The sequence below is a fragment of the Rhinatrema bivittatum genome, chromosome 5 (assembly GCF_901001135.1).
Source record: "Rhinatrema bivittatum chromosome 5, aRhiBiv1.1, whole genome shotgun sequence".
NCBI classification, from domain to species: Eukaryota; Metazoa; Chordata; class Amphibia; order Gymnophiona; family Rhinatrematidae; genus Rhinatrema; species Rhinatrema bivittatum.
The window spans coordinates 248,678,809-248,706,443 of NC_042619.1; the positions used below are offsets into that span (position 1 = coordinate 248,678,809).

Sequence of the window (27,635 nt, forward strand, 5' to 3'; positions counted from 1 at the left end):
CTATGTATTTTCCATTCACTCTTTTTGATAACCAGCCTGGAGTCTTTATGAAAGGGCGGTATATAAGTTGTAGATTGCTGTGCTGGCATTTTGGAGATTAATGGTGCTCACACTGTTGTTGGTGATGCTAGCACAGAAGGTGCTCGTCGTGCAGCTGCAGATGCTGGCAGCGTTGGTGATGCTTTTGGTGATGCTGTACTGCCGCCTTGCTGATGTGGCATTTACTCTTGCAGGTGGTGCTGCTTGTACTGGTGAGGTTGTGTTGCACTGCTGCTGCTGCTAATGATGCTGCAGGGTCTGGTAATGCGGATCCTGATGGTGTCGATCCTGTTGCTGATGTCTGTTCCTTTTGGTGATGCTGATTTTAGGGATGCTCTGCTTATGATGCTGGTGATGCTACTAGCGATGCGAATGATGTTGACGGAGATCAGAAATGTGCAGAGAATAAACTTTTGTTTTATTTTATTTTATTTTTTTAATTTGTTATGGTTTTGTTTGATGTTTGTTTTGGTTTGTTTCATTTACTTGAAATAAAACAAATACCAAAGTGAAAGAAAAGGGAAAACCCCCCAAAGGAATCGAAGAGGCCATATCCCTTTTGACAAACCTCCTTGCCCCTGCACATCCAAATAAAAAAAATGAACACTCTCCCCCCTCCCCAGGGGACCTTTCTTACCCCATCTGTGCGTTGCAAGAAGTTGAAATGGGGCAGAAGTGATCCTCAGTCATTCCTGCCCTGCCGGTTCCTGTTTTCAAAATGCTGCCAGCCTGCCCTGAGACCAGTGCCATTGCAAAACAGGACCCGGTGAGTCTGGAGCAACAGAGGACTGCTCCTACTCCATTTTTACATTTAACAACCCGCAGATGGGCCTATGGAGGAAGATGGGGAAGGCTTGGGGGGGGGGGGTTGTAAATTATTTTATTTCGGCAATGCTGGGGGTGTTGACAGCAGTGGGAGATCAGGCAGGGGCTGCATTCCGAAATGAAAAGATAAAGCTGACATTTTGTTGGCATTTTCTTTTTTGTTTCATTTTGAAATGCACAGGCGGTTTTGTCGCCTTTATCACGGCGCCTCAAAACAAATGCACACGCCTAGCAGTGACGCTGAGGATACCGGTGCTGGTGAGTTGTGGCAGCCGGTGATGCTGTGGTCAGTGATGCTGGCAGTGCCCATGATGGCGACTATGCTGATCCTGGTGTTGGTGCTGCTGCTAGCAACTCTTCTGCTGCTAGTGTTGGTGCTATTGCTGCTGTGTGGGTTCAGAGGCTGATACTGGCAGTGCTGGTAGTATTGACAATGTTGCCCACTTCCCCCTGCACGGCAAAGCCATCATTCTTTCTTTTATGGCAGTAGTAGTAGTATGGCAACAGCAGCACCGGACTCCCTCCGTCTGTGACGGCACTGGTCCCTCCCCTCCTATAGCACACATTCTTGCTAAATGCTGTTTCCTAGAGTAGGACTTCTGAAATCATTCTGACATCCCAGGTCTTTAGAGGAGACTTTACCAAGACTTCCCGTTGCATGATCCTTTTACATCCACAGGAAACATAGAAAAATGACAGCAGAAAAAGACGGTATGGCCCATTCAGTCTGCCCATCCACCCAAATAATTTAGCATCGTAATTCCCATCACTTCCTTAGAGATCCCCCATATTTGTCCCATGCTTTTTTGAATTCAGATTCTGGTTTTGCCTCCACCACCTCCACGGGGAGGCTGTTCCATGCATCCACCACCCTCTCTATAAAGTAATATTGCCTAAAATTACTCCTGAGTATACCCCCCTCTCATAATAAAATAAATCAGAGTCTTTTCAACTGTGATGAATATGTAGCTCATGTGAAAAGGGTCGGCTAAGTTATTGATTCCTGTTTCAAAACATTCTTGGAAGATCTTAACATGAAAACTGAACACCAGGCCTGACTCATCTGGTCCTTCTCACCTGCAGGCTCTTTTCTAAGCTATGAATGCTTGGGGGACCTCCTACTCAGGCGCTCCACGAAGTCCTCGGGATGATCTGTGTACAGCAGAGAGGAGAGCACTGTGGGCAGCCTATTCCTAAGGGTTAGAAAGACCCTTGAAAGTGTTTTTCCAAGCATGGTCCCCATATAATAAGATGTGAGTAAAAAAAAACTACGCATTGAATTTCAGCGCACATGTTCTTTACTTACATGCTGGAAAAAAAATGTACACCCCATACAGTAAGTTAATGGAATGCTAATGCATCGGGAATTTAAAAAAAAAAAAAAAAAGTACACAAACATGCACTCAGCCCAACACTCCTTAGCATGCACCTTATGCTTTGCACACAAAACTGATGAGCAATGGGGGGTAATCTTAGAACAGGCACATACGTTTGTGGGCTGTCATGCAGCCCAAGTAACACCATTTTTAAATGCAAACTCATGTGTGTAGGTTCATGTTGAAAAGGTTATCTTGCCAAAACTATGCTTTACGTTTGCACCTGCATGTCTGGTTTTTCCAAGAGAAATTCTGCACACAATTTTTTTAAATCAAAAAGTGTGGTTGTAAATCCTAACCCTACCCTGACTCTTCCCCCCTGGAATGCATCTCCCCCCTGCGTGAAAAAGTAGATGAAGTCAGCATGCATGCAGATCTGTTCACGTGCGCATTGGCTCATCGGCTGCAGTATTTTCTCAAGGGTCATTTCTGTGAGAAAAGTACTACTGTAACTGCAGAAGTCCCTTTGAAAATGACTGTCTCTGCACAAAAACATGTGTTGGGCTCCTAAAAGTTGATTGCACATGTAACCCGTGCATAGGACCGCGTTGACAGTTTGCAGCGAAAAAGCACAAAATCACCTCTCAGCCTACCACACGCCTAGAGGAGTGAAGCCTGGAAGCAGAGCCTAGCAAAATGGCTGCTTAACCCGCCATGCCTGCACAACCTCCTCACCTCACTGAACTCCCCAGACATTGAGTGGAACAGCTGAACACTGAGGTAACAGACCCCTTTCTCCTGCTTTCCTCTCGCTGTTTTTTTTTGTTTATTTTTGTAAAGTAAAAAACTTTTATCTGAGGTCAACCTTCCCTGGCTGCGAGCAGGAAAGAATCTCGGATATGGAAGGAGAGGGCTAAAGCCTTCACCGCCGAGCACCTCTTGGCCTGCAATCACTATTGAAATTTTTTTTTTGGTCCATGCCAGTCAAGGCTACCAGACTGAGGGCACTCTACTGAGGGAGGGACCACATGGTATCATCTCAGTTGTGCGCCCAACTTTGTCGTCTTTTTTGGGGATGCAGAAGAAGGTTCCTCGTTTGGTCACCCTACACAAGGTTTTTTTGTTTCATTCCCCTCCTGGATGCAATCCAGAAGTTGATTGATCTGGAATGGAGTGTGCATCTTGGAGGGTTTACCCACCTTGGATCCGCAGGCCAGAAAGTAGTTGCATTTCCCTAGGGTGGAAACCTTAGTGTGTTCTGTCAGAAAATATACCACCATCCCGGTAGAAGGAGGTGCGGCACTGAATGATGCTCAGGATAGGAGGACAGAGGCTATTCTAAAGCAAAGCCTTTGAGGTGTTTTCAACCTTATAGGGGATGTGATTCCCATTCCTTCCGCAGGTCTCTGTACTTTCGCCCCGTGGACCCCGAAAGGATATGGACTCTGAAGGTGGAGCCTCTCAGTCTCCCAATAAAGGTTTGTGGGCTCATCTGTTGGTTCAGGAGATAGGAGGCATCTATCCTGTTTTATCACAGGTGGATCAATATGTTTTCGAAGTTATTTGGGACGGGAATGCTCTAGAATTTCTTCGCATTCCTCCGATGCTTTCATGGTCTTTCCTTGTAACTTTCCTCAGAAGTGGAGTAATAGCTAATGCCTTCATTAATCTAGAATTTGAATGGAGGGGAATTACCTTTTGTGCACATTTTTATCACATTTCTATACACTTTTTTGTAAGATAAAATGCTTATCAAGTCATGAGTTATGTTTTGCTCACTAAGCTGTGCACAGCAACATGAATAAAACTGCACGCTCAGCCTAAAGCACCTTATTACATCAGGCTCCGTGTAAGGAGAGAGCCAAAAATTGGGAGGGCACACCCTGAAGTGTAGTGTTTCATAGGGCCAAAATATCCCTTTTAAAAGAAAAAAAAATATTAACCTTAATTCTTCCTTCTTGCATAAGAACATAAGAACATAAGAAAATGCCATACTGGGTCAGACCAAGGGTCCATCAAGCCCAGCATCCTGTTTCCAACAGTGGCCAATCCAGGCCATAAGAACCTGGCAAGTACCCAAAAACTAAGTCTATTCCATGTTACCATTGCTAATGGCAGTGGCTATTCTCTAAGTCTAAATGAACTTAATAGCAGGTAATGGACTTCTCCTCCAAGAACTTATCCAATCCTTTTTTAAACACAGCTATACTAACTGCACCAACCACATCCTCTGGCAACAAATTCCAGAGTTTAATTGTGCGTTGAGTAAAAAAGAACTTTCTCCGATTAGTTTTAAATGTGCCTCATGCTAACTTCATGGAGTGCCCCCTAGTCTTTCTACTATCCGAAAGAGTAAATAACCGATTCACATCTACCCGTTCCAGACCTCTCATGATTTTAAACACCTCTATCATATCCCCCCTCAGTCGTCTCTTCTCCAAGCTGAAAAGTCCTAACCTCTTTAGTCTTTCCTCATAGGGGAGTTGTTCCATTCCCCTTATCATTTTGGTAGCCCTTCTCTGTACCTTCTCCATCACAATTATATCTTTTTTGAGATGCGGCGACCAGAATTGTACACAGTATTCAAGGTGCGGTCTCACCATGGAGCGATACAGAGGCATTATGACATTTTCCGTTTTATTCACCATTCCCTTTCTAATAATGCCCAACATTCTGTTTGCCTTTTTGACTGCCGCAGCACACTGTACCGACAATTTCAATGTGTTATCCACTATGACACCTAGATCTCTTTCTTGGGTTGTAGCACCTAATATGGAACCCAACATTGTGTAATTATAGCATGGGTTATTTTTCCCTATATGGGACAGTTAAAGTTGCCATGCCATTGGCTAGTGCCTAAAAGTTACCGACTTTCCATGGAAGGGAGAGAGCTAGGCAGGGATGATGGAACAGGGTGGGGGGCTTTGGAATCAAGGAAACTCAAGAACTTACAGAAATACCATCTTTTCGGGCTTCACTTGCAGTTTTCAGCTTTTTCTCTTTTTCTGGATTTTGCTTATTTGTTTACTTTACATTGTAATTGTCTTCCAAGAAGGTTTTGTTTTAAGTATTGCATCAGCTGAAATGTGTATCCCTTTCGATAAAGGATGATGAAAGCATTGGAATTGCCTCCCAGAGAAGACTAAAACAGTAGCAGAATTCAAGAAAGCCTGGAACAGGCATAGAACATCCTTAGCTGCAGGGAGTGAGGGCTAAAGTCTGTGATAAGCACAGGATCCTTAGCTGAGGGGAGTGAGGGGTAAGGTCTGGGATAAGCATAGAGGATCCTTAACTGTGAGAAACAGAGCCGTAGCTAGCCTATGGCCTTGGCCATAGACGCCCTGGCTCAAGAGTGCTGCCGGCTCACTGCAGGGACTAGCGGCGCATGAGGAGAGTGAGCGCTTTCCCTTCCCTACTCTATCCTTGGCAGCCAACCGGTGCTCCTTTGAACCCCCATTGGTTGAAACTTCAGCCTTGCAATTTGAACTGTGAGACTCTATTGCTATGGGTCCTCAGAGGGTTCAAACATCAGTAGTTTGACCGTGCAGATCAAACAACCACTGTTCCCTCTAAGCTGCACAGCCGCTCACCCGTTCAATAGTTGCCGCGCAGCAGACCTCATGAAGAAAATAATTCATGGGCTTGTCGGGTTAGTCACTTGTGGAGACGCTGTGACCAACACAAGGCCCTGCGCAGGAGCCTCCCCACGCTATTAGTATTAGAAGCAGAGGAACATAAGAACATAAGAAAATGCCATACTAGGTCAGAACAAGGGTCCATCAAGCCCAGCATCCTGTTTCCAACAGTGGCCAATCCAGGCCATAAGAACCTGGCAAGTACCCAAAAACTAAGTCTATTCCATGTAACCATTGCTAATGGCAGTGGCTATTCTCTAAGTGAACTTAATAGCAGGTAATGGACTTCTCCTCCAAGAACTTATCCAATCCTTTTTTAAACACAGCTATACTAACTGCACGAACCACATTCTCTGGCAACAAATTCCAGAGTTTAATTGTGCATTGAGTAAAAAAGAACTTTCTCCGATTAGTTTTAAATGTGCCCCATGCTAACTTCATGGAGTGTCCCCTAGTCTTTCTACTATCCGAAAGAGTAAATAACCGATTCACATCTACCCGTTCTAGACCTCTCATGATTTTAAACATCTCTATCATATCCCCCCTCAGCCGTCACTTCTCCAAGCTGAAAAGTCCTAACCTCTGTAATCTTTCCTCATAGGGGAGTTGTTCCATTCCCCTTATCATTTTGGTAGCCCTTCTCTGTACCTTCTCCATCGCAATTATATCTTTTTTGAGATGCGGCGACCAGAATTGTACACAGTATTCAAGGTGTGGTCTCACCATGGAGCGATACAGAGGCATTATGACATTTTCCGTTTTATTCATCATTCCTTTTCTAATAATTCCCAACATTCTGTTTGCTTTTTTGACTGCCGCAGCACACTGAACCGACGATTTCAATGTGTTATCCACTATGACACCTAGATCTCTTTCTTGGGTTGTAGCACCTAATATGGAACCCAACATCGTGTAATTATAGCATGGGTTATTTTTCCCTATATGCATCACCTTGCACTTATCCACATTAAATTTCATCTGCCATTTGGATGCCCAATTTTCCAGTCTCACAAGGTCTTCCTGCAATTTATCACAATCTGCTTGTGATTTAACTACTCTGAACAATTTTGTGTCATCTGCAAATTTGATTATCTCACTCGTCGTATTTCTTTCCAGATCATTTATAAATATATTGAACAGTAAGGGTCCCAATACAGATCCCTGAGGCACTCCACTGTCCACTCCCTTCCACTGAGAAAATTGCCCATTTAATCCTACTCTCTGTTTCCTGTCTTTTAGCCATTTTGCAATCCACGAAAGGACATCGCCACCTATCCCATGACTTTTTACTTTTCCTAGAAGCCTCTCATGAGGAACTTTGTCAAACGCCTTCTGAAAATCCAAGTATACTATATCTACCGGTTCACCTTTATCCACATGTTTATTAACTCCTTCAAAAAAGTGAAGCAGATTTGTGAGGCAAGACTTGCCCTGGGTAAAGCCATACTGACTTTGTTCCATTAAACCATGTCTTTCTATATGTTCTGTGATTTTGATGTTTAGAACACTTTCCACTATTTTTCCTGGCACTGAAGTCAGGCTAACCGGTCTGTAGTTTCCCGGATCGCCCCTGGAGCCCTTTTTAAATATTGGGGTTACATTTGCTATCCTCCAGTCTTCAGGTACAATGGATGATTTTAATGATAAGTTACAAATTTTTACTAATAGGTCTGAAATTTCATTTTTTAGTTCCTTCAGAACTCTGGGGTGTATACCATCCGGTCCAGGTGATTTACTACTCTTCAGTTTGTCAATCAGGCCTACCACATCTTCTAGGTTCACCGTGATTTGATTCAGTCCATCTGAATCATTACCCATGAAAACCTTCTCCATTACGGGTACCTCCCCAACATCCTCTTCAGTAAACACAGAAGCAAAGAAATCATTTAATCTTTCCGTGATGGCCTTATCTTCTCTAAGTGCCCCTTTAACCCCTCGATCATCTAACAGTCCAACTGACTCCCTCACAGGCTTTCTGCTTCGGATATATTTTAAAAAGTTTTTACTGTGTGTTTTTGCCTCTACAGCCAACTTCTTTTCAAATTCTCTCTTAGCCTGTCTTATCAATGTCTTACATTTAACTTGCCAATGTTTATGCTTTATCCTATTTTCTTCTGTTGGATCCTTCTTCCAATTTTTGAATGAAGATCTTTTGGCTAAAATAGCTTCTTTCACCTCCCCTTTTAACCATGCCGGTAATCGTTTTGCCTTCTTTCCACCTTTCTTAATGTGTGGAATACATCTGGACTGTGCTTCTAGAATGGTATTTTTTAACAATGACCACGCCTCTTGGACATTTTTTACTTTTGTAGCTGCTCCTTTCAGTTTTTTTCTAACAATTTTTCTCATTTTATCAAAGTTTCCCTTTTGAAAGTTTAGCACGAGAGCCTTGGATTTGCACACTGTTCCTTTTCCAGTCATTAAATCAAATTTGATCATATTATGATCACTATTGCCAAGCGGCCCCGCCACCATTACCTCTCTCACCAAGTCCTGTGCTCCACTGAGAATTAGATCTAAAATTGCTCCCTCTCTCGTCGGTTCCTGAACCAATTGCTCCATAAAGCTATCATTTATTCCATCCAGGAACGTTATCTCTCTAGCGTGACCCGATGATACATTTACCCAGTCTATATTGGGGTAATTGAAGTCTCCCATTATTACTGCACTACCAATTTGGTTAGCTTCCCTAATTTCTCTTAGCATTTCACTGTCCATCTCACCATCTTGACCAGGTGGACGGTAGTATACCCCTATCACTGTAGTCTTCCCTGATACACAAGGAGCACATGATGCGGTCACAGGAGCATAGGTTCCAGCGTCGGGTCACAGTGCAGAACTCTGGCCTGCACCTTTCTTTCCAAAGAAGAGGTAGAGGAGAGGAGGCCCAGCTTATTCAGCGCCACAGGACTGAAGGATCAGGTGGCGATCAGCAGTGAATGAGGGAGGAGGACATAGTCAAAGAGCACAGATAGCTGGACTGGAGCTGGGAGGGGAGGAGGGAATGAGTGTGAGGGGGGCCAGAAACAGGCTTGGAGGGAGGGGGGAATGAATGGGGGAGGGGCCTGAGCTGGACTCGAAGGGAAGGAAGGAATGAATGTGGGGGGGCCAGAAACAGCTTGGAGGGGAAGGGGAGAAGGGATTGAGTGTGAGGGGGCTGGAGCTGGGCTTGGAGGGAGAGAAGAGGGGGGAAATGAGTGTGAGGCTGTTTGGGACAGGTGAGTGGTGTAGGGCAGTGTTTCCCAACTCTTTCCTAGAGGCACACCTAGCCAGTTGGGATTTCAGGATTGCCACAATAGATTCGCATGCACTGGGTCTGCAGTTACATAATTTGCATGCACTGGGTCTGGAATGTATGCAAATTTATCTGTGTCAATCCTGAAAACTTGACTGGTTAGGTGTGCCTCCAGGAGAGGGCTGGGAAATACTAGTACAGAGGATGAGAGTGTATCCCCCATGCACTGTTCCCTCTTAAGCCTCACGGCCACTTATATCTTCAACAGCTGCCCCAACCCCTCCCTGTCCCCAGCAGTCTCTTAAGTCTACCCTCATCCTCCTTCCGCGGAGCTCTCCCTCTCTCTCTCTTTCTCATCAGGGGGAAGAGGGGTGTTGATAGACACCTAGAAGGGCAGTGGTTGCCAAAGTTTCTCCCGTTTTTCTGTAATAGAGAATGATATGCAGCACCTTAGGAATAAAGACAGCATTATGTTTATTTTTGCTAATGTATTTTATGCTTATTATTTTACTTATACTGCTTTGGGTCTCCTTTGGTTTGGGAGGTGTACTATATTGAAATTGTAATTCAGTACACACATTAGAATAGGCCTAATACCATATGGGTTCCAAGTGTCTTTTCTGCAAGGTTTTCTGGTTGGCACCACAGCAATGGATGGAAATATAATATGCATGTTGTGAGTGATTTTGTTTTACCTCAGAAGACTGTACTTTGAAGGTCCTTTTCCTTGTAAAATCTATTACAATAACTGTCACACAAGGCTGTACGCTTTGCCTGGGCCCTAGGACACATAATATCCTTGTACCAGTCCTGGGATGGCAGTGGTGGGTAAAGGGGTGTGATATAAGGCAAAAAAAAAAAAAGAGAGAGAAAAGTTTTTCCTAATGGTGTCTGTTGTTAAGTAATTGTAGTTTTCCTGATTGTTCTAATACAATGCTATTGGTATCTTTATATTTGGGATCATTTGGTTGCACCACACTTGGTGCCCATTTTTCTAGTAATAAGGCAAGTAATGAAAGTTTAAAATAGTTGTGTGGAAGGACAAAGGCGAAAATTTTACTCCGCATATGCAGGTGTTCGGTATTTTCAGTTGAAAATTGGCAATCCTAACACACCCTGAGGTGAAAGTGCCCCTACCATACAGTGGTAGATTATATATATATACTCGTATTCTCCCTCTTACAGCTCTCTCAACCCCTCCACCGTGGGCTGCGCGACTGATACTTCCTGCTTGCACACTCAGCAGCTGAGTCTGCTTCCTGCTGTGCATGTGCACCCACCCGGCCCTCGGTGGCGGCAGTGCACGTGCATGCCTACGTCTGAGGCCCAGGCACTATGAGAGTGGTGGGTTTTTGTACCTCACTCCCAGCACTGATTTTTTAAAGACGAGTTGCAGGATGGGCTCTGCAGCCGTGGCACACCTGGGGGGACCTGCTGCAGCACACCAGTTGGGAAACGCTGGTTTACGTGTTCTTGACCCGAGAGTGTAATTAAGTGTGTGAGAGAGGGAAAGACTGTAGAGTATCTCATGAGAATATTTCCCTGTGCATCTCGCACCACAGCTTTTTCATGCCGCTCGGGCTAACGGGCCAGCCGCACACTAGGAAAAAAAAAAATTAGAGGGAACATTGGTTTGAATCACAATGGGGCTCCACAGCGCAAAGCCCCATAAGCTTTTGAGCGTGGACTGGAAGAAGAAAGACATCGTGCCTGCACCAGGAGGCGCCCAGGAAACTGTAAGAACATGGAGACTTGGGGGTGGGGGAGCTATCAGGTGAAAAGGAGACTGGGGCAGTGGGAGAGCAGGGAGTAAACAGGGACTGGGGCGACGAATGAGGGGAGAGCAGGAGAAGACCGGAGAACAAGTGAAGAATGAGAACTGGCAGGGGAAGAGCAGGGCGGTCAGGTGGCGACTGGGAATAGGAGAACGGGGACTGGAGGGTGGGAGAGCTGGGAATAATGGGGAATCGGGCACAGGGGGTGGGACTGCAGAGGAAGAACAGGTACTTTGACTCATGCACGGGGGTGAAAGGGAAGGGGAAAAATGGGACTGGGGAGTGATCAAGTGAAGATAGGGACTAGAGCGAAAGCTGGGGAAGAATAGAAACTGGGGGAAAGACGGGGAGAAGAATGGGGACTGGGGGGATGACAGGGAGAAGAAGGGGGACTGGGTGGGAAAACAGGGGGAAGAATGGGAACTTGGTGGGAGAAAAAGCAGAGATTGGTGGTAGGAGAACAGGGGAAGACAGGGTCTTGGGGACTGGGGAGAGTACAGGGGAAGAATGAGGAGGGTGACTAGGGGGAAATTGAAGGGACTTGTGGATTGGGGGTAGGTAGATTCAGAAGGGCAGGGAATCTGAGACAGCGTGTGGGAGCAGAGCAGGGACTCGTAGATGCAGAGAGTGTGGACTCGGAGAATGAGCAGGGGTTTGGGGCAGACAGTAAGAACTCGGAAATTGGGTGAGGATGAGAGGGGATGTATTAGATGGGCTGGGAAAGGTATGAGTGAGAGGGTGAATGGCCTGGAGTACTAGAAAGAGTGTGAGAGTCAATGGAAAGGGAGTTGGATGTTGTGAGAGAGGGTGGGAATGGGGCTCAGAAGGCAGTGAAAGAAGGGTAAGAGGAGGCTTGGTAGGAGGCAAGAGATAGAAGAAAGTGGCCAGGGTGGGAATGAGTTACAAGGAAGGAGCTGGGGCTGGTGAAAGGATGACAGGCAGAGCAAGAGAGAAGGTTGGGTAGGTGTGAGTACAGAGGGTGGAATTGGGGAACTAGGGAGTGGGTGAAAAACAGAGGAGGAATAGGAGTTTGGGGAAGCCTGAAAGACAGGGGAATAGGAAGGGGTGAGAGTTGGGGATGGGAAGCTGGTAGGTAGGTGAGAGGTGGAAAGAAGGAGACTAAGGACTGGAGGATTAGACAGAAGAGGGGTGAAATTTAGCTATGAGTGGATAGAGAGGCAGGGAAGCAAGAAATGGAGAAAAGAGATAAAGGGAAAGATCAATATCAGAGACAGATATAAGAAAGGAAGGGAAGAAGAGAAGAGGAAAGAAGACATGGAAAATGGAAAAATGGCCCTGGAAAAGAAATTAGGAGAAGACCTAAAGAGAGACCAGGATCACATAAACTGACCACACAAAAAGGTAGAAAAATATTATAGAGAGGAGTATGTCAGTTTTGGGAATGTGGATTTCTTATATCTTGAATTAATTTGTATTTCTGTTTCTCTTTCTCCCATGTTGCATTATTCATAAAGTCTGCCTTCTGGGGCTTTACATTTCAGTTTTTATCTGCGTGTTTCTTTTTCTAATTTGTAATCCCATATTCTGTATTTTATTTATTTATTATTTTATTGATTATTACATCTTCTATTCTGCTAGATCTATTTTATACAATATGAATTACAAAATAACATACGGTACATAAAAAGCACAGATAAGGGTAAGGGTTGGCCTGTGTTCTGCTTGCGAGACTGTGGTGAAGGATTCTGCTAGAGTATAGGAGGTGTATTGGTGTTCTAGGGCCTGTACTAATATTTGTACTGCTACCCTTTTCTAGGTAAGATCGCTGTTCTGTGAGTCTTGATTGTCAGTGCTGTTGTAGTTGGTGGTTTGCTACAAAGGTTCTGACTGTGTTTTTGACACGGTTTTGTAGTGCATCACAATGAGCCTGTTAGTGCAGAGAGTTTGTTTTTTTTGTCAATGAAATCTAGACCCTAATTGGTTCAATATAATAAAAAATCTTATAATTCAATAGAAGAGAAAAAGTCATGACTTTACGGTTTAAAGGCACACACTCCTTTTTTTTAACCCTTACTGCTTAACAAGAAAGATCGTTTTTATAATAGAATATCTTGGGAGTAGGTTGTAAATTTTATAATTAGTGTGCATTGCTTAGAGATTTTTTATAATAAGCACTGTATCAAATTGAATGAAAGAATTAATAAATTAGTTGCGTAGAGGTTAAGGATCACAACCAAATAGACTGAAGCGTACACTTTTGGGGTCAACGTCACACTTATATCTACTTATAGATTATAAATAATAATGTTATATTTTAAGTTAAAAAAATTGAGAGCCTACAAACTCCTGTTGTTTATAGGGTGAAGGTGCACTTTTCTACTTGTCCATAGGTGCCAAATTGCCTAGCTACGGCTCTGGTGGGGAGTGAGAGGTAAGGCATGGGATAAGCACAGACAATCCTTAGCTGTGGCTATGGAGTGAGGGGTAAAGGAGGCCCAGCCAATTGAGGCAGAGGCCTCATAACTGGGCAGGCGTGCTGCAGCCAGCTCGAGGGGGGAAGGGTGGGGAGCATGTGGCCAGTAGGGCTCCCTGGCTGATTTGAAACTAAGCCAGGAGCCAATGAGAATGGGAGAGACAACAAGGGCTCTGAAACAATATGGGACAGGAGAGGGAATGGTAACACATTAGCCAACTGAGGATGAGGCAGGGCTCTCACTGGCGCATACGGGGATGCTTTGGTGTTTGGGGGAGGGGGAGGGTCTGGGCACCAAAGATTATGCATAGGGGGAAGCTTGTGAGGGCGCAAATGGAGGACTGGCATAAATAAATAAGCGTGGCCTGCAAGGACGGCCAGGGGTGTTGGTGAGGCGGCAGCACCTGACACGGAGCGGCAGTGGCCACGGCGGCATTCATGGAGTGGGATGCCAGTGGGTACCACCTGAACAGAGTTAAGGAAGGAGGGTTGCCGCCTCACTAGGATAGCGGCAGCAAGCGTGGGGGGGGGGGGAGGAGAAGAGTAACAGCACGACATTCTTGCTGGTGGGAGTGTAGGCCAGTCTTATAAAAGGTTAATGTTAAGTTTGCATAAAATATTTCTGTATTTTGATTTTAAATTCATGCTTGTATGGCTGTGGCCATTTTATCCACGCAATAATAGTGTTATGGACATTGTATTGCATCACTGGTGGCAAGGGGGGCAGGGTTGGGGCAGGTCGTGGGATCCCAGGAAGCTATGGCATGGGATAAGCACAGAGGATCCTTAGCTGTGGGGAGTGAGGGTAAAGCCTGGGATAAGCACAGAGGATCCTTAGCTGTGGGAAGTGAGGGTAAATCCTGGGATAAGCACAGAGGATCCTTAGCTGTGGGGAGTGAGGGTAAAGCCTGGGATAAGCACAGAGGATCCTTAGCTGTGGGGAGTGAGGGTAAAGCCTGGGATAAGCACAGATGATCCTTAGCTGTGGGGAGTGAGGGTAAAGCCTGGGATAAGCACAGAGGATCCTTAGCTGTGGGGAGTGAGGGTAAAGCCCGGGATAAGCACAGAGGATCCTTAGCTGTGGGGAGTGAGGGTTAAGCATGGGATAAGCACAGAGGGTCCTTAACTGAGGGGAGTGAGGGTAAAGCCCGGGATAAGCACAGAGGATCCTTAACTGTGAGGAGTGAGGGTAAAGCCCGGGATAAGCACAGAGGATCCTTAGCTGTGAGGAGTGAGGGTAAAGCCCGGGATAAGCACAGAGGATCCTTAGCTGTGGGAAGTGAGGGTAAAGCCTGGGATAAGCACAGAGGATCCTTAGCTGTGGGGAGTGAGGGTAAAGCCTGGGTTAAGCACAGAGGATCCTTAGCTGTGGGAAGTGAGGGTAAAGCCTGGGATTAGCACAGTGGATCCTTAGCTGTGGGAACTGAGGGTAAAGCCCGGGATAAGCACAGAGGATCCTTAGCTGTGGGGAGTAAGGGGGTTAAGCATGGGATAAGCACAGAGGGTCCTTAGCTGTGGGAAGTGAGGGTAAAGCCTGGGATAAGCACAGAGGATCCTTAGCTGTGGGAAGTGAGGGTAAAGCCTGGGATAAGCACAGAGGATCCTTAGCTGTGGGAAGTGAGGGTAAAGCCTGGGATAAGCACAGAGGATCCTTAGCTGTGGGAAGTGAGGGTAAAGCCTGGGATAAGCACAGAGGATCCTTAGCTGTGGGAAGTGAGGGTAAAGCCTGGGATTAGCACAGTGGATCCTTAGCTGTGGGAACTGAGGGTAAAGCCCGGGATAAGCACAGAGGATCCTTAGCTGTGGGGAGTAAGGGGGTTAAGCATGGGATAAGCACAGAGGATCCTTAGCTGTGGGAAGTGAGGGTAAAGCCTGGGATAAGCACAGAGGCTTCTTAGCTGTGGGAAGTGAGGGTAAAGCCTGGGATAAGCACAGAGGGTCCTTAGCTGTGGGGAGTGAGGGTAAAGCCTGGGATAAGCACAGTAGATCCTTAGCTGTGGGGAGTGAGGGTAAAGCCTGGGGTAAGCACAGAGGATCCTTAACTGAGGGGAGTGAGGGTAAAGCCTGGGATAAGCACAGAGGCTTCTTAGCTGTGGGAAGTGAGGGTAAAGCCTGGGATAAGCACAGTGGATCCTTAGCTGTGGGGAGTGAGGGTAAAGCCTGGGATAAGCACAGAGGATCCTTAGCTGTGGGAAGTGAGGGTAAAGCCCGGGATAAGCACAGAGGATCCTTAACTGAGGGGAGTGAGGGTAAAGCCTGGGATAAGCACAGAGGCTTCTTAGCTGTGGGAAGTGAGGGTAAAGCCTGGGATAAGCACAGTGGATCCTTAGCTGTGGGGAGTGAGGGTAAAGCCTGGGATAAGCACAGAGGATCCTTAGCTGTGGGAAGTGAGGGTAAAGCCCGGGATAAGCACAGTGGATCCTTAGCTGTGGGGAGTAAGGGGGTTAAGCATGGGATAAGCACAGAGGATCCTTAGCTGTGGGGAGTAAGGGGGTTAAGCATGGGATAAGCACAGAGGATCCTTAGCTGTGGGGAGTAAGGGGGTTAAGCATGGGATAAGCACAGAGAATCCATAGTTGTGGGTGGGGAATGAGGGTTAAAGCATGATATTAGCACAGAGGATCCTTAGCTGCTGTCCTCAAATTAATCAAGTCATTGCACAAGGCTTTTATAGGCTTTGTGTCCTTGCCGGCTTAAAAAATTGCTTCATGATACAGATTTTCGCACCGTATTACAGGCATCCATCTTTCTGATCATTGACTACTGCAACAGTTTGTATCTCGGTATTCCCTACTCTACCCTCCCTCCGCTTCAGTTGTTACTAAATGCTGCTGCATGAATACTTTCGGGATAAAGAGGACCGATCATATTACGCCTACATTGATTGAACTGCACTGGCTATCAATCCAGGAAAAAATCAAATATAATATTGCATTGTTGATTTTTAAATTATTAAACGACCAGACATTAGGCTAACTCACTGTTAAAAGTTTCCCAACCTGCAAGATCCCTGTGTCATGTTCAAGATGATCTACTCAAGATTCCTTCACCGAAATTAGCACATTTACATATAACCCGTGAATGTGCCTTTTCAGTTGCTGGACCTAGTTTATGGAATTCACTCCCTATTTACTTGAGACAATCAGATTCAGTAAAATGTTTTAGGAAACAGGTCAAAACCTTTTTGTTTAATTTAGATTATTTTAAATTATTTTTATTGTTAAAATTTATTTTGTTTTTATTCTTATATATTATTTATTCCATGATGTCATTTTATTTTGTTTTATTTCATTCTGAGATTGAAGATATTTTATAATTTTATGTCTGTTTTTCTGTTTTTAACCTTGTCTAATTTTGTTAATATTATGATTATGTATGTTTCCTGTGTTCATCGCTCAGGCCTATTTTGTGCTGAGTGATTCATAAATCCAGTAAATGTAAATGGGAGTGAGGAGTAAGGCATGGGATTAGCACAGAGGATCCTTATCTGTAGGGAGTGAGGGGGTTAAGCATGGGATAAACACAGAGAATCCTTAAGTGTAAGTACAGAGTAAGGCATGGGATTAGCACAGAGGTTCCTTAGCTGTGGGGAGTGAGGGGGTTAAGCATGGGATTAGCACAGAGGTTCCTTAGCTGTGGGGAATGAGGGGGTTAAGCATGGGATTAGCACAGAGGTTCCTTAGCTGTGGGGAGTGAGGGGGTTAAGCCTGGGATAAGCACAGAGGATCCTTAGCTGTGGGAAGTGAGGGTAAAGCCTGGGATTAGCACAGAGGATCTTTAGCTGTGGGAAGTGAGGGTAAAGCCTGGGATTAGCACAGAGGATCTTTAGCTGTGGGAAGTGAGGGTAAAGACTGGGATTAGCACAGAGGATCCTTAGCTGTGGGAAGTGAGGGTAAAGCCTGGGATAAGCACAGAGGATCCTTAGCTGTGGGAAGTGAGGGTAAAGCCTGGGATTAGCACAGAGGATCCTTAGCTGTGGAAAGTGAGGGTAAAGCCTGGGATTAGCACAGAGGGTCCTTAGCTGTGGGAAGTGAGGGTAAAGCCTGGGGTAAGCACAGAGGATCCTTAGCTGTGGGGAGTGAGGGTAAAGCCTGGGATTAGCACAGAGGGTCCTTAGCTGTGGGAAGTGAGGGTAAAGCCTGGGATTAGCACAGAGGGTCCTTAGCTGTGGGAAGTGAGGGTAAAGCCTGGGATTAGCACAGAGGGTCCTTAGCTGTGGGAAGTGAGGGTAAAGCCTGGGATTAGCACAGAGGTTCCTTAGCTGTGGGAAGTGAGGGTAAAGCCTGGGATTAGCACAGAGGATCCTTAGCTGTGGGGAGTGAGGGTAAAGCCTGGAATAAACTCAGAGAATCCTTAAGTGTAAGTGGGGAGTGAGGAGTAAGGCATGGGATAAGCACAGAGGATCCTTAGCTGTGGGGAGTGAGGGGGATAAACACAGAGGATCCTTAATTGTGGGTGGGGTATAAGGGGTAAAGCATGGGATTCACCACACAAAGGATCCTTAACTGTAGGGAGTGAGGGGGTAAAGCCTCAGATAAGAACAGAGGATCTTTAGTTGAAGCAAATGTAAAATTGGAAATCTAGTAGGATCTGTAGCATTGCAGGCAGAAGGGAAAACGAACAGGCTAGAAGAGTCTTACGGACTGTGTAAGTGTGTAAAGTATTGTTCTGTTTCTACGTGGTAACTTGAGGCAAGAGGACAGTGCTTCCTGCCTTGAAGCGTAGAATTTTAGGATAAATCCTGCCAGACGTTGGTCTTGTAAAGAAAATTCTGTTGTCCCTGGTGGCAGTGCAAGGCAGAGGACTCCACAGAGCCCTGCCGCCTGTTCCTGTTCTTGAATTCCTTCCTCACAGGATCTCAGTCAGTGTTCACTTGCCCTCTGCTGTCTTACCTTCCCCCTCAGTTGAACAAGTAAAAGTGCTGCAGCAGGAACGGATTTCTCCGTCTTGTGGGATTATTCCAGTTTAGCCCGGATACTGTGACTGAAGGCGGAGACCTCGCTCTCTCTGTGCGGCTGCCCAGTCTGATCCCTGCAGGAGCACAACTTTCTGTCAGGCAAAAAGACACGGAGCAGAACTATTGGTTTATTCCCAGGGCGTCAGTGAGTTCAGAAACCCTCTCTCTCTCTCTCTCTGCAGCAGTCACGCACTCGCCCAATCCACCCCATCCCTTGCTTGGAGCTGAGAGAAGTCCCATCCAGGCCTTCATTCTTCGCACTGCAGCTCCTCCTGCCCAGCCGGCTTTATTGCTGTAAAGGTTTGGCGGTCACGCTTTCATTATTGCCCGGGGTTATCCCGACTGCCGCCTGTGCAGGTTCAAATGTAATTTGGCCTCCCCGACTGCCCCTTTTTTTTTTTTTTTTTTTTTTTGTACGAGTAACGTCTTTAGGAGAATGCTGTCCTCTCCTGTCAGTGAGGTAAACCGTCAATCTGCCAAGTGAAATGCTTACAAATCGGAGCAGGAAAGGAGCCCGGGGGTGGGACGGGACCCTTGCCTCGTGAGCCTGCCCCAGCTTGGAAATGTACTTGGCCCCTCTTATCTGCTCCTTTTCTCCAAAGTTCCTGGCCCACATTGCCAGAGCAGTTCAGGTTTAATAGGCAGGAAGAGAAGAGGCAGGGTGGCCCTTCTGAACTCACTTAGCCCCGCACGGCGTCCTCCTTTCTGTCTGAAAGGTGAAACTGGTGTTTTGTATTTTGCAGGTATCGGACTGGTTAGCGGATGACGGATTCTCTTATAGTGGGGCAGGAGCGGAGACCCTTGCTAGGGTAGGTCTCCGCCTTAGCCTCCAGTCATGATTCTTCTGAATGATATCGCGCTGGCTCTTAACCCTGGCTTCCATTGTCTGTGGACGTGGCTAGTTCCTTGGCCCGCCTCCTAGCCATTAAACCCTCACTGCTCTTTCCCAGCTCTTTACAGGCATAGAAGGGGGGGGGGGGGCGAATTAGCACAAGTCTGAAATTCGTGAGCAGTAGTGCTAAATTGTTGAGGCATCAACTCAAGGACAGTACTGTAACCATGCATGGTGATGTTTGTTCTTTTTCTTTTCTTATCAGTACATGGAAAAGCTGTACAAGATAATTCAGTTAAAATGTCCCTGGACCAAACAGCAGAGCTATAACAATGCATTTTAGTACCCAGGGCAGGCAAGCATATTTATGCCTACTTCCCACTTGCCACCCCCCCCCTCCCACTCATACACACACACACTCATACCACCCCCACCCTGAGCCCCATTTCTTTCTCCTTTCATTCAGATCCTTAACCCTCTTTTCCTCTCTCCCCTCCCAATCCACTGCCAGCCCATACTTGCATTTCAGGCATTTTTATACCCTCAACAGGCTTTGTACCTGAGGCAGCTGCCCCCTTGCCCACCCTTAGTTACGGTCCTGCCAAAGAGCTTACAGAGAGGGCATGACACTTACTATATGCTGAATCAGAGAGCTGGATGAGTACCTCTGTTTTATAATCCTGCATCAGGCTGCCAGCTTCACTGTGCCATAGCACCAGGCACTCAGCATCACACTGCTAGATTTACTGTGCCACACTGCTAGCATTAGTGTACTATACTGCCAATCACACTGTTGTACCACATTAACCAGCATTAGTTATCTGACACAGTGTCATCGGAGGAAACCCAAGGATGGGAAGGGAAGGACATGAGGAACCACTTGGATAGTACAAGGACTAGGGGGGGCACTCCATGAAGTTAGAAAGTAGCACATTTAAAACAAATTGGAGAACATTCTTTTTCACTCAATGCACAATTAAGCTCTGGAATTCATTGCCAGAGGATGTGGTTAAGGCAGTTAATATAGCTGGATTTAAAAAAGGTTTTTCAATAAGTTCCTGGAGGATAAGTCCATCAACTGCTATTAATCAATAGGGAATAGCCATTGTTTGTTGCTGGCATTAGAAGCATGGGATCTATTTAATGTCTGGGTACTTGCCAGGTACTTGTGATTTGGATTGGCTACTGTTGGAAGCAGGATAATAGGCTTGATGGACCCTTGGTCTGACCCAGTATGGCATGTCTTATGTGCTTATGACCTGTTAAATGACTTGGCATGAATTTCTAGCATTACTGCATGATGCAACACCCTAGCTGGAAGAAAAAATGAATTTATTCAGAATAACTGAGCAGACTGAATGGTCAAATTGGTCTTTATCCACCAACATTTACCATATTGTTACATTACTGTGCTGTTGTGGCATGTTGCTGCGCCGTACTGCAATCCTTATTTCACCATAACACCAGCCACAATAGAGGACAAAGCATAACATAATCTAAAAAAAAAATTCACCTTTATTATTTAATATTACCAAGGAATTGGTTGTATGTTCTGGTGATTGTTTACCGCAGTGAACACTCTTGGAATCAAAGCAATGAGATCCCATCAGTAAGAGACTGTTAAGGAGTGGACCCTTGGACCAAGACGAGGTTGGCACTACCTGCTGGGGGGAGTCCTGGGGTAAAAGGTCAGTGGTGCAGTTGAAACACTGATGTTCTGGCAGGATTTCTGCTTTTGTTCTTGGAAAATACATCTGCGAAGTCCCTGTACTGTGGTGGGAGGCCCAAGGAGGTTATGGCCAAAGGAAAAGTAGTTGGTTGAACTCATCGGAGTCAGTCATCAAAGCAGCGGGGACCCCATTGAACAAGCTGAAGAGTTCCCCAGTCGAACCTGGGTGAGTGTCGTTGGAGCCAGGTTAACCCCAATACTATGGAATGCATGGCTCTCTCCAGTATGTAGAACATTATTTGTTCCTCATGAAGTAGCCCCATATAGAGACATACCAGGTTCATTATGAAGTCGATGTGCCCCAGCAGGGGTTCTCCATAGATGGATGAGACAAGCAGGGGTCTTCCTCTGGCAATTGTGGTCAGCTCCAGTTTCTTTACCAGGGCTCTGGTAATAAAGTTCCCGCCAGCCCCAGAATCCACTAGGGCTAAGGTAGGAAACTCCTGGTCATTCCTCACAATAATTTAGGAGCTGCATTCATACAGCCAGGAGCGTGTCCCCACCGGCTCCTAGGCTGGCCCGATTCTTGGTTTCAGTGGGCAGCAATCCACTAAATGCCCCTTTTCGGCACAAAAAACAGAGGCTTAGTCTTCGGTGGTGAAGCTTCTCTTCGGCCATAATATGGGTCCGGCCTAAATGCTTGGGTTCCTCAGCGCATCCTAGAACGACCGTCACTGGTTTGGATGGAAGTAGGGGGCGAGAGAAAGTCTGCCCAACGGTACTTTTCTACAAGGAGCCCATAATTCCCAGGCCTACTGCTAGAGCCATCGATCAGTTCTCCCTGTCATGTCAATCAGGGCATCAAGAGACTTAGGCAGCTCCCTTGCTGCCAGTTTGTCCTGTATGTGAGGTGACAAGCCTTCAAGAAATATGCTGTGGAGGGTGTCCTCCCACCAATTCAGCTCCGAGGCCAGGGTGCGGAACTCAATGGCATACTCGAATAAAGGCCGCGAGCCCTGGCGAAGGTATACAAGATCGGAGCCCAATGTGGCCAGCTGGCCGGGCTCATCAAAGACCTGCTTGAAGGCTTGCAGGAATAACTGGCCTGGAGTAGGGGGGTCTCCTCGCTCCCAAAGCGGTGATGCCCAGTCCAATGCCTTGCCGTCCAGAAGGGAGATGATGAAGGTTGTTTTCACTGCGCTGGTGGGGAACTGTGCAGGTTGCAGGGAAAAGTGCATTAGGCACTGATTCAAAAATCCCCGACAAAGTTTGGGATCCCCCTCATTCTGGGGCAGTAGTGCTAATTGTATTGGTGCGACTGCCCCTGCCGAACTTGGAGGTGTAGGGTTTGTCGGGTTCGCCGTGAAGACAAGGGTGTTGATGCGAGCGCTAAGCCTATCCATGGTGGCCGCCACCATCTCCAAGCACTGCTGTTGCTGCTGAATCTTCTGGGCAAGTCCAGGGATAGCCTGGAGTCCGGAGAGATCCGCCAGGTCCATGGCCTCAGCAAACTGCTAAGGAGCGGACCCTTGGATCGAGACGAGGTTGGCACTACCTGCCGGGGGGAACCTTGCAGGTCCTCATTGTCGGCAGGCGGAGCTGGTCAGTACGGAGACCCAACTGGACCTTCACCACTACCAGCCCTCGTCCACCGCAGGTTGAGCCCTTGGGTGCCAGGGCCGGCTGGACTTAGGCACAGGTCTCCGATGAAGAGGAGTCCCCCGATGAGAGAGGAAGACAAGGTCAGACAGGCCACGGTCGGGGCAGGTGGCGATCCAGCAGAGATCAGGGCAGGTGGCAGGCAAGCTGAGTCCAAGTCCCAGGGGTCAGAAGCCAGAAGACAATGCAAGGGCACGGAGTCAGGTGCACGGAATCATGGACAGAGTCAGGAACGCGGCAACCAGCAAGCTCCAACGGAGTTCAACCTGCTGCTGAGATGTCTGGTGGTTGCAGGGGTGGCAGTTAAGTAGGCCCCCGGTCTGACATCATCAGGGAGAGCCTTGGGCATTTTCCCGCCGCTGGTCCTTTAAGAAGAGTGGAGCGGTGCACACGCGCGCCAGATGAGCAGGCTGCAGCGAGAACGGTGTCTCCATGCTGGGATGGACAGCAGGGCCAGGGCTGCCTGCGGGCGACAAGGCAGGTCGGTGAAGGTCCCCCACTGCAATGAGGGAGCCGGGAGACATCTCTGCCCTGCAGGTGAGTGGGGCCAGTCACCGCCCAGTGCGGCTGGCCCTCGTAACAGAGACTATCAATATAGTTGGATAGTGAGGTGATTTTCTTAAAAAAAGAAAGAAAGATACAATGTTAGGAAGTGATGGGATAATGGAGGAGCTGCTCCAGCCTTCTCTCCACCCTGTCACCTTCCTGAGTGGCTAGTAATACAAGTCAGTCTCAGTCCCCCCACCCTTTCCCCAGCACCCACCTCCATGTCCCCAGCACTCTGTCACCCCAGTTCTACTGGGGCTTCAAGGCCACTCTCCCAAGATGGGAGGAAAGAAACCTCTGGGGCCATGGGCTGGGGGCAGGATAACTTGCAGGGTCAGTAGTGGACCAGGGACACCCCCAAGAAAAAAAAACCAATGTCCACTCAGTAATTGTGCTCCAACATAAAAATAGTTGACTGCTGTAGCTTCAGAATAAAACACGGTGATACAGCACAGGATGCAGCGATAACAAAACACTTTTCTTAATCAAAATCTCTCCTCTCAGCAGCAGTTACTACTTTCACTGTTCACAGTATCTTCTTCAGCCTACCCTGGGCCCCTTTTCCTTTCCATTATCAGAATTAGTAACTCAGGGCGATTCAGTAAAAGTCGCGGGAGAACTCTCCCGGCGCGCATTCTCCTGTTTGCGCGATTCAGGGGGGAAGAATATGCTAATGAGGGCCCGTGGTAAAAAGAGGCACTAGGGACACTAGCGCGTCCCTAGTGCCTCCTTTTTGACAGGAGCGGCGGCTGTCAGCGGGTTTGACAGCCGACACTCAATTTTGCCGGCATCGGTTCTCGGACCCGCTGACAACTACGGGTTTGGAAAATGGACACCGGCATAATTGAGCGTCTGTCTTCTGACCCGCGGGCCGCCGGCCGATTTAAAAAAAAAATTTTTAAATTTTTTTTAAATTTTGGGGCCTCTGACTTATTATCGCTATGATATTAAGTCGGAGGGTGTACAGAAAAGCAGTTTTTTCTGCTTTTCTGTACACTTCCCTGGTGCTGGCCGAAATTAACGCCTGCCTTTGGCAGGCGTTAATTTCTGAAAGTAAAATATGTGGCTTGGCTGCACATTTTACTTAGTGAATCGTGCGGGAATAACTGATAGCTAATTTGCATGTTGCGGGCGCTATTAGTTTTGGGAGGGTTGGACACGCGTTTTCGACGTGCTATTACCCCTTACTGTATAAGGGGTAAAGCTAGCGCGTTGAAAACGCGGGCTAACAGTGCGCTCCACCGAAGCGCACTGTTCTGTATCGGCCCGAATGTCCTGATCAACTCAAGGAGGAAATCCCTCTGGTTCTGCAGAGAGGAATCCACTGAGCCCTGCAGAGTCTTTGCTGGCACAGTTTGCCTCCTGGTCCAAGCAATTTCCCACGACAGTTAAATATAGGTTTCTTTAAATCTTCAAAACGGTATTGCAAAATTCTTAGTTTCCTTTCTTTTAGGCTTTCTGAGATTCTGGTTGAGGATCTCTGCCGTCCTCTGCTGGAACCTTCTCACTTTACTTCCAGGAACTTGAACAAATCTCAGTGAACCTGGAAGATGTACTAGGGAAAATTGACAAACTAAAGAGTAGAAAATCACCTGGAGCAGATGGTATAAATCCCAAAGTGCTGAAAGAACTGAGAAATGAAATTGCGGACCTGCTACTGGAAATTTGTAAACTATCAGTAGCATAATCTATGTTACCTGAAGACTGGAAGGTTGTCATTGTTTAAAAAGGGATCAAGAGTTGATCCAGGAAATTACAGACTAGTGAGTCTGAATTTGTGTCAGGTAAAATGGTAGAAACCATCATAAAGAACAAAATTGATGAACATATAGATAAGCATGGTTTAATGAGACTACATCTTTTGAAGGCATAAATAAACGTAGATAAAGTTGAGCCAGTTGATGTAGTGTATCTGGATTTCCAGAAAGCATTTGACAAAGTCCCTCATGAGAGACTTCTTTTGAAATTAGAAAGTCATTGGAATAGGGAGCAGTGTCCTATTGTGGACTGCGATCTGGTTAAAAGATAGAGAGTAGGGCTAAAAGGTAAATTTTCCCAATGGAACAAGGTGAATAGTGGAGTGCCCCAGGGATTTGTTCTAGGACCGATGCTTTTTAATATATTTATAAATTACCTGGAAAAATGAACAAGTGAGGTGATTAAATTTGCCAATGACACTAAATTATTCAAAGTTGTCAAATCACAAGAGGATTGTGAGAAATTGCAGAGGACATTGCAAAACTGGGAGACTGGACATGCAAATGAAATTTAATGTAAACAAGTGCAAAGTGAGGCACTTAGGGAAGAGAAACCCAAATTATAGCTACACAGTGCAAGGTTCCACATTGGGAGTCACCACTCAGGAAAAGGATCTAGGTGTCATCATTGATAAAACGTTGAAATGTTCTGCTCAGTGCAGCAGCGGCCAAGAAAGCAAATAGAATGCTAGGGATTATTAGGAAAGGAATGGAGAATAAAACAGGATATCATAATGCTTCTGTATCACTCCATGGTGCGACCTCATCTTGAGTACTGTGTACAGTTCTGGTCACCACATCTCAAGAAAGATATAGAAGAATTAGAAAAGGTACAGAGAAGGGTGACCATGATGATAAAGGGGATGGAACAATTCCCCTATGGAGAAAGGCTAAAGAGGTTAGGACACTTCAGCTTGGAGAAGAGACGGCTGAGGGGGGATTTGATAGAGGTCTATAAAATAATGAGTGGAATGGAAAGAGTAAACGTTAATCAGTTGTTTACTCTTTCAAAAAACACAAAGGCCAGGGGACACACAAAGAAGTTACTGGGAAATACATTAGAAACTAATAAGAGAAAATATTTTTTTACTCAACACATAATTAAGCTCTGGAATTCATTGCCAGAGGATGTGGTGAAAGCTATTAGTATAGCTGCATTTAAAAAAAGGTTTGGACAAGTTCCTGGAGGAAAAGTCTATTAGCAATTATTAAGGTAGAGTTGCAGAAATCCACTGCTTATTCTTGGGATGAGAAGCATGAATTCTATCTGCCCCTTGTGATCCTGCCAAGCACTTGTGACCTGGCTTAGCCACTGTTGGAAATAGGCAACTGGGTTTGATAGATCCTTGGTCTGACCCAGTATGGCAAGCCTTATGTTCTTATGTTCACTTTTGTAGCCTTTGCAGACTTCCCATAAGGTGGAGATTTTTGCAGTACACCTCCTAGAATAACAACAGTCAGTTACCCTTCTGTGGCACATAGGGGCCATATCAGCAATCTGTCTCTCTCAGCCTGCCTTGTCCCCAGACGTCTCTCTTTTACTGTGCTTCCAGGCACTTTGAGAGCAGACAGCAGCTCTCCTCCTTCTCCTCCAGGGCCTGGCTTGATGAGGAAGAGGGCACATCCTCCCTTCAGCTTGCGCGGGCAGATGACACTGCCTCCTTCCCTTTGGCCCACTAATGCCTCTTTCTTCCCTTTGGCTCACGTGGGCGGACGACGCCAGCTCCTTCTCGTTAGCTCATTGTTATTACCTCCTTCTGTTTGGTCCATGATTTCCACTGACACAGACAAGAAGGTTCCGGGTCGGTGACCTGGCACAAAATCACCTTTATTCAGAACTAGTTTCTCCAAATGGGTTTGTTTTGTGCACATTGTGTCAGGAATGAACCTCCCTTGGAAGCCTGGTTACTTTGGATATGATCTCAGTCTCTGAAATTTACTGCTAGTGCTTGCCTGAGTGCTTGCATTGTGCCAAAGCTTCCTCCTGGTGGAGCTCATAGGGTGCAATACACACAGTACAGGCAACAAATCAAGGTGCAATTGGAAGTTCTTTCTAATCAGAGCAGTGGCACCTAATACAACTGGGACTATTTCTGTATCTTTCTGCCACATTTTCTTGGTCTCTGATTACATCTCTTGGTACTGGATGATCTTTTCTCTCTTCTTGCGTAGTGCCGAATTTGTCCTTTGATACTAACATTTCTGTTAGCTATGCAGTTCTTGTGTTTTTCTCTTTTACCACTATGCATGGTTTTGCTAGCACTGAGTTTTTTAACGGTTGGCAAGGGAATCCAAAGCAATCCAAAGGCAGGCAGCACAAAAATAAACCAGCACGTGCAAGTTTAGGAGTCACTGGGCATCAATCCCTGTAGCCTTGACATCACAAAAGATGGTGTCACTTCCATTGGCCAGGTTATTCCACTCTGATACACAGAAATAAAAGTCAACAACCTTTCCGATAGAAAACTAAGGGAGACAAATGGAAACAGCTATAGTATTGTAAAAATCTCCAGTTTCCTACAGCAGATTTTGGGGTGTTTCTGTTAGCAAATCCTGTGGCAATTTTGTCTGATTTGCATATATTTGCATCCAGCATTACATGATTAAATATGCACTGTAAAGTCAATTTGTATTGAAAATCTTTTATATTGCAATTAATCAATATTTAAACTGTATGGAAATAACACAAAATTTAGCACAAAAACTATCAAATTCGTAAAGACCCTAAGGATGTACTCTGGGGCCAGAGTTGTTTAACATTTTCACTGATGATCTGGAAAATGGAGGAGTGAGTGAGGTGATCAGATTTGCAGATGATACTAAATTATTTAGAGTAATTAAAACTCGAGCGGATTATGAGGAATTGCAAGCCTGGGGAATTGGGCATCTAAATAGCAGATGAAATTTACTGTAGACAAATGCAAAATGATGCATGTAGGGGAAATTAATCCTAACT

At 46.1% G+C, this 27,635-nt stretch overlaps 1 protein-coding gene across 15 annotated transcripts in view; it reads left to right on the forward strand.

The window, feature by feature from the left end:
* The window catches only part of ANK1 (ankyrin 1), a 332,523-nt gene that overhangs the window by 113,375 nt on the left and 191,513 nt on the right, over positions 1–27,635 (forward strand). Inside the window, exons 1-2 of one of the 15 annotated variants that reach the window (XM_029603730.1) lie at positions 18,345–18,361; positions 18,960–19,025. The exons of 13 other annotated variants lie outside the window; for them this stretch is intronic. Coding sequence is in view for 1 of the 2 variants with exons in the window: in XM_029603722.1 (XP_029459582.1) it covers positions 18,960–19,025 (66 nt within the window). In the remaining variant the exon portion in view is untranslated. Of the gene's footprint in view, positions 1–18,344; positions 18,362–18,959; positions 19,026–27,635 lie in introns of those variants that run through there. One more of the 15 variants, XM_029603722.1, reaches the window with a different exon arrangement.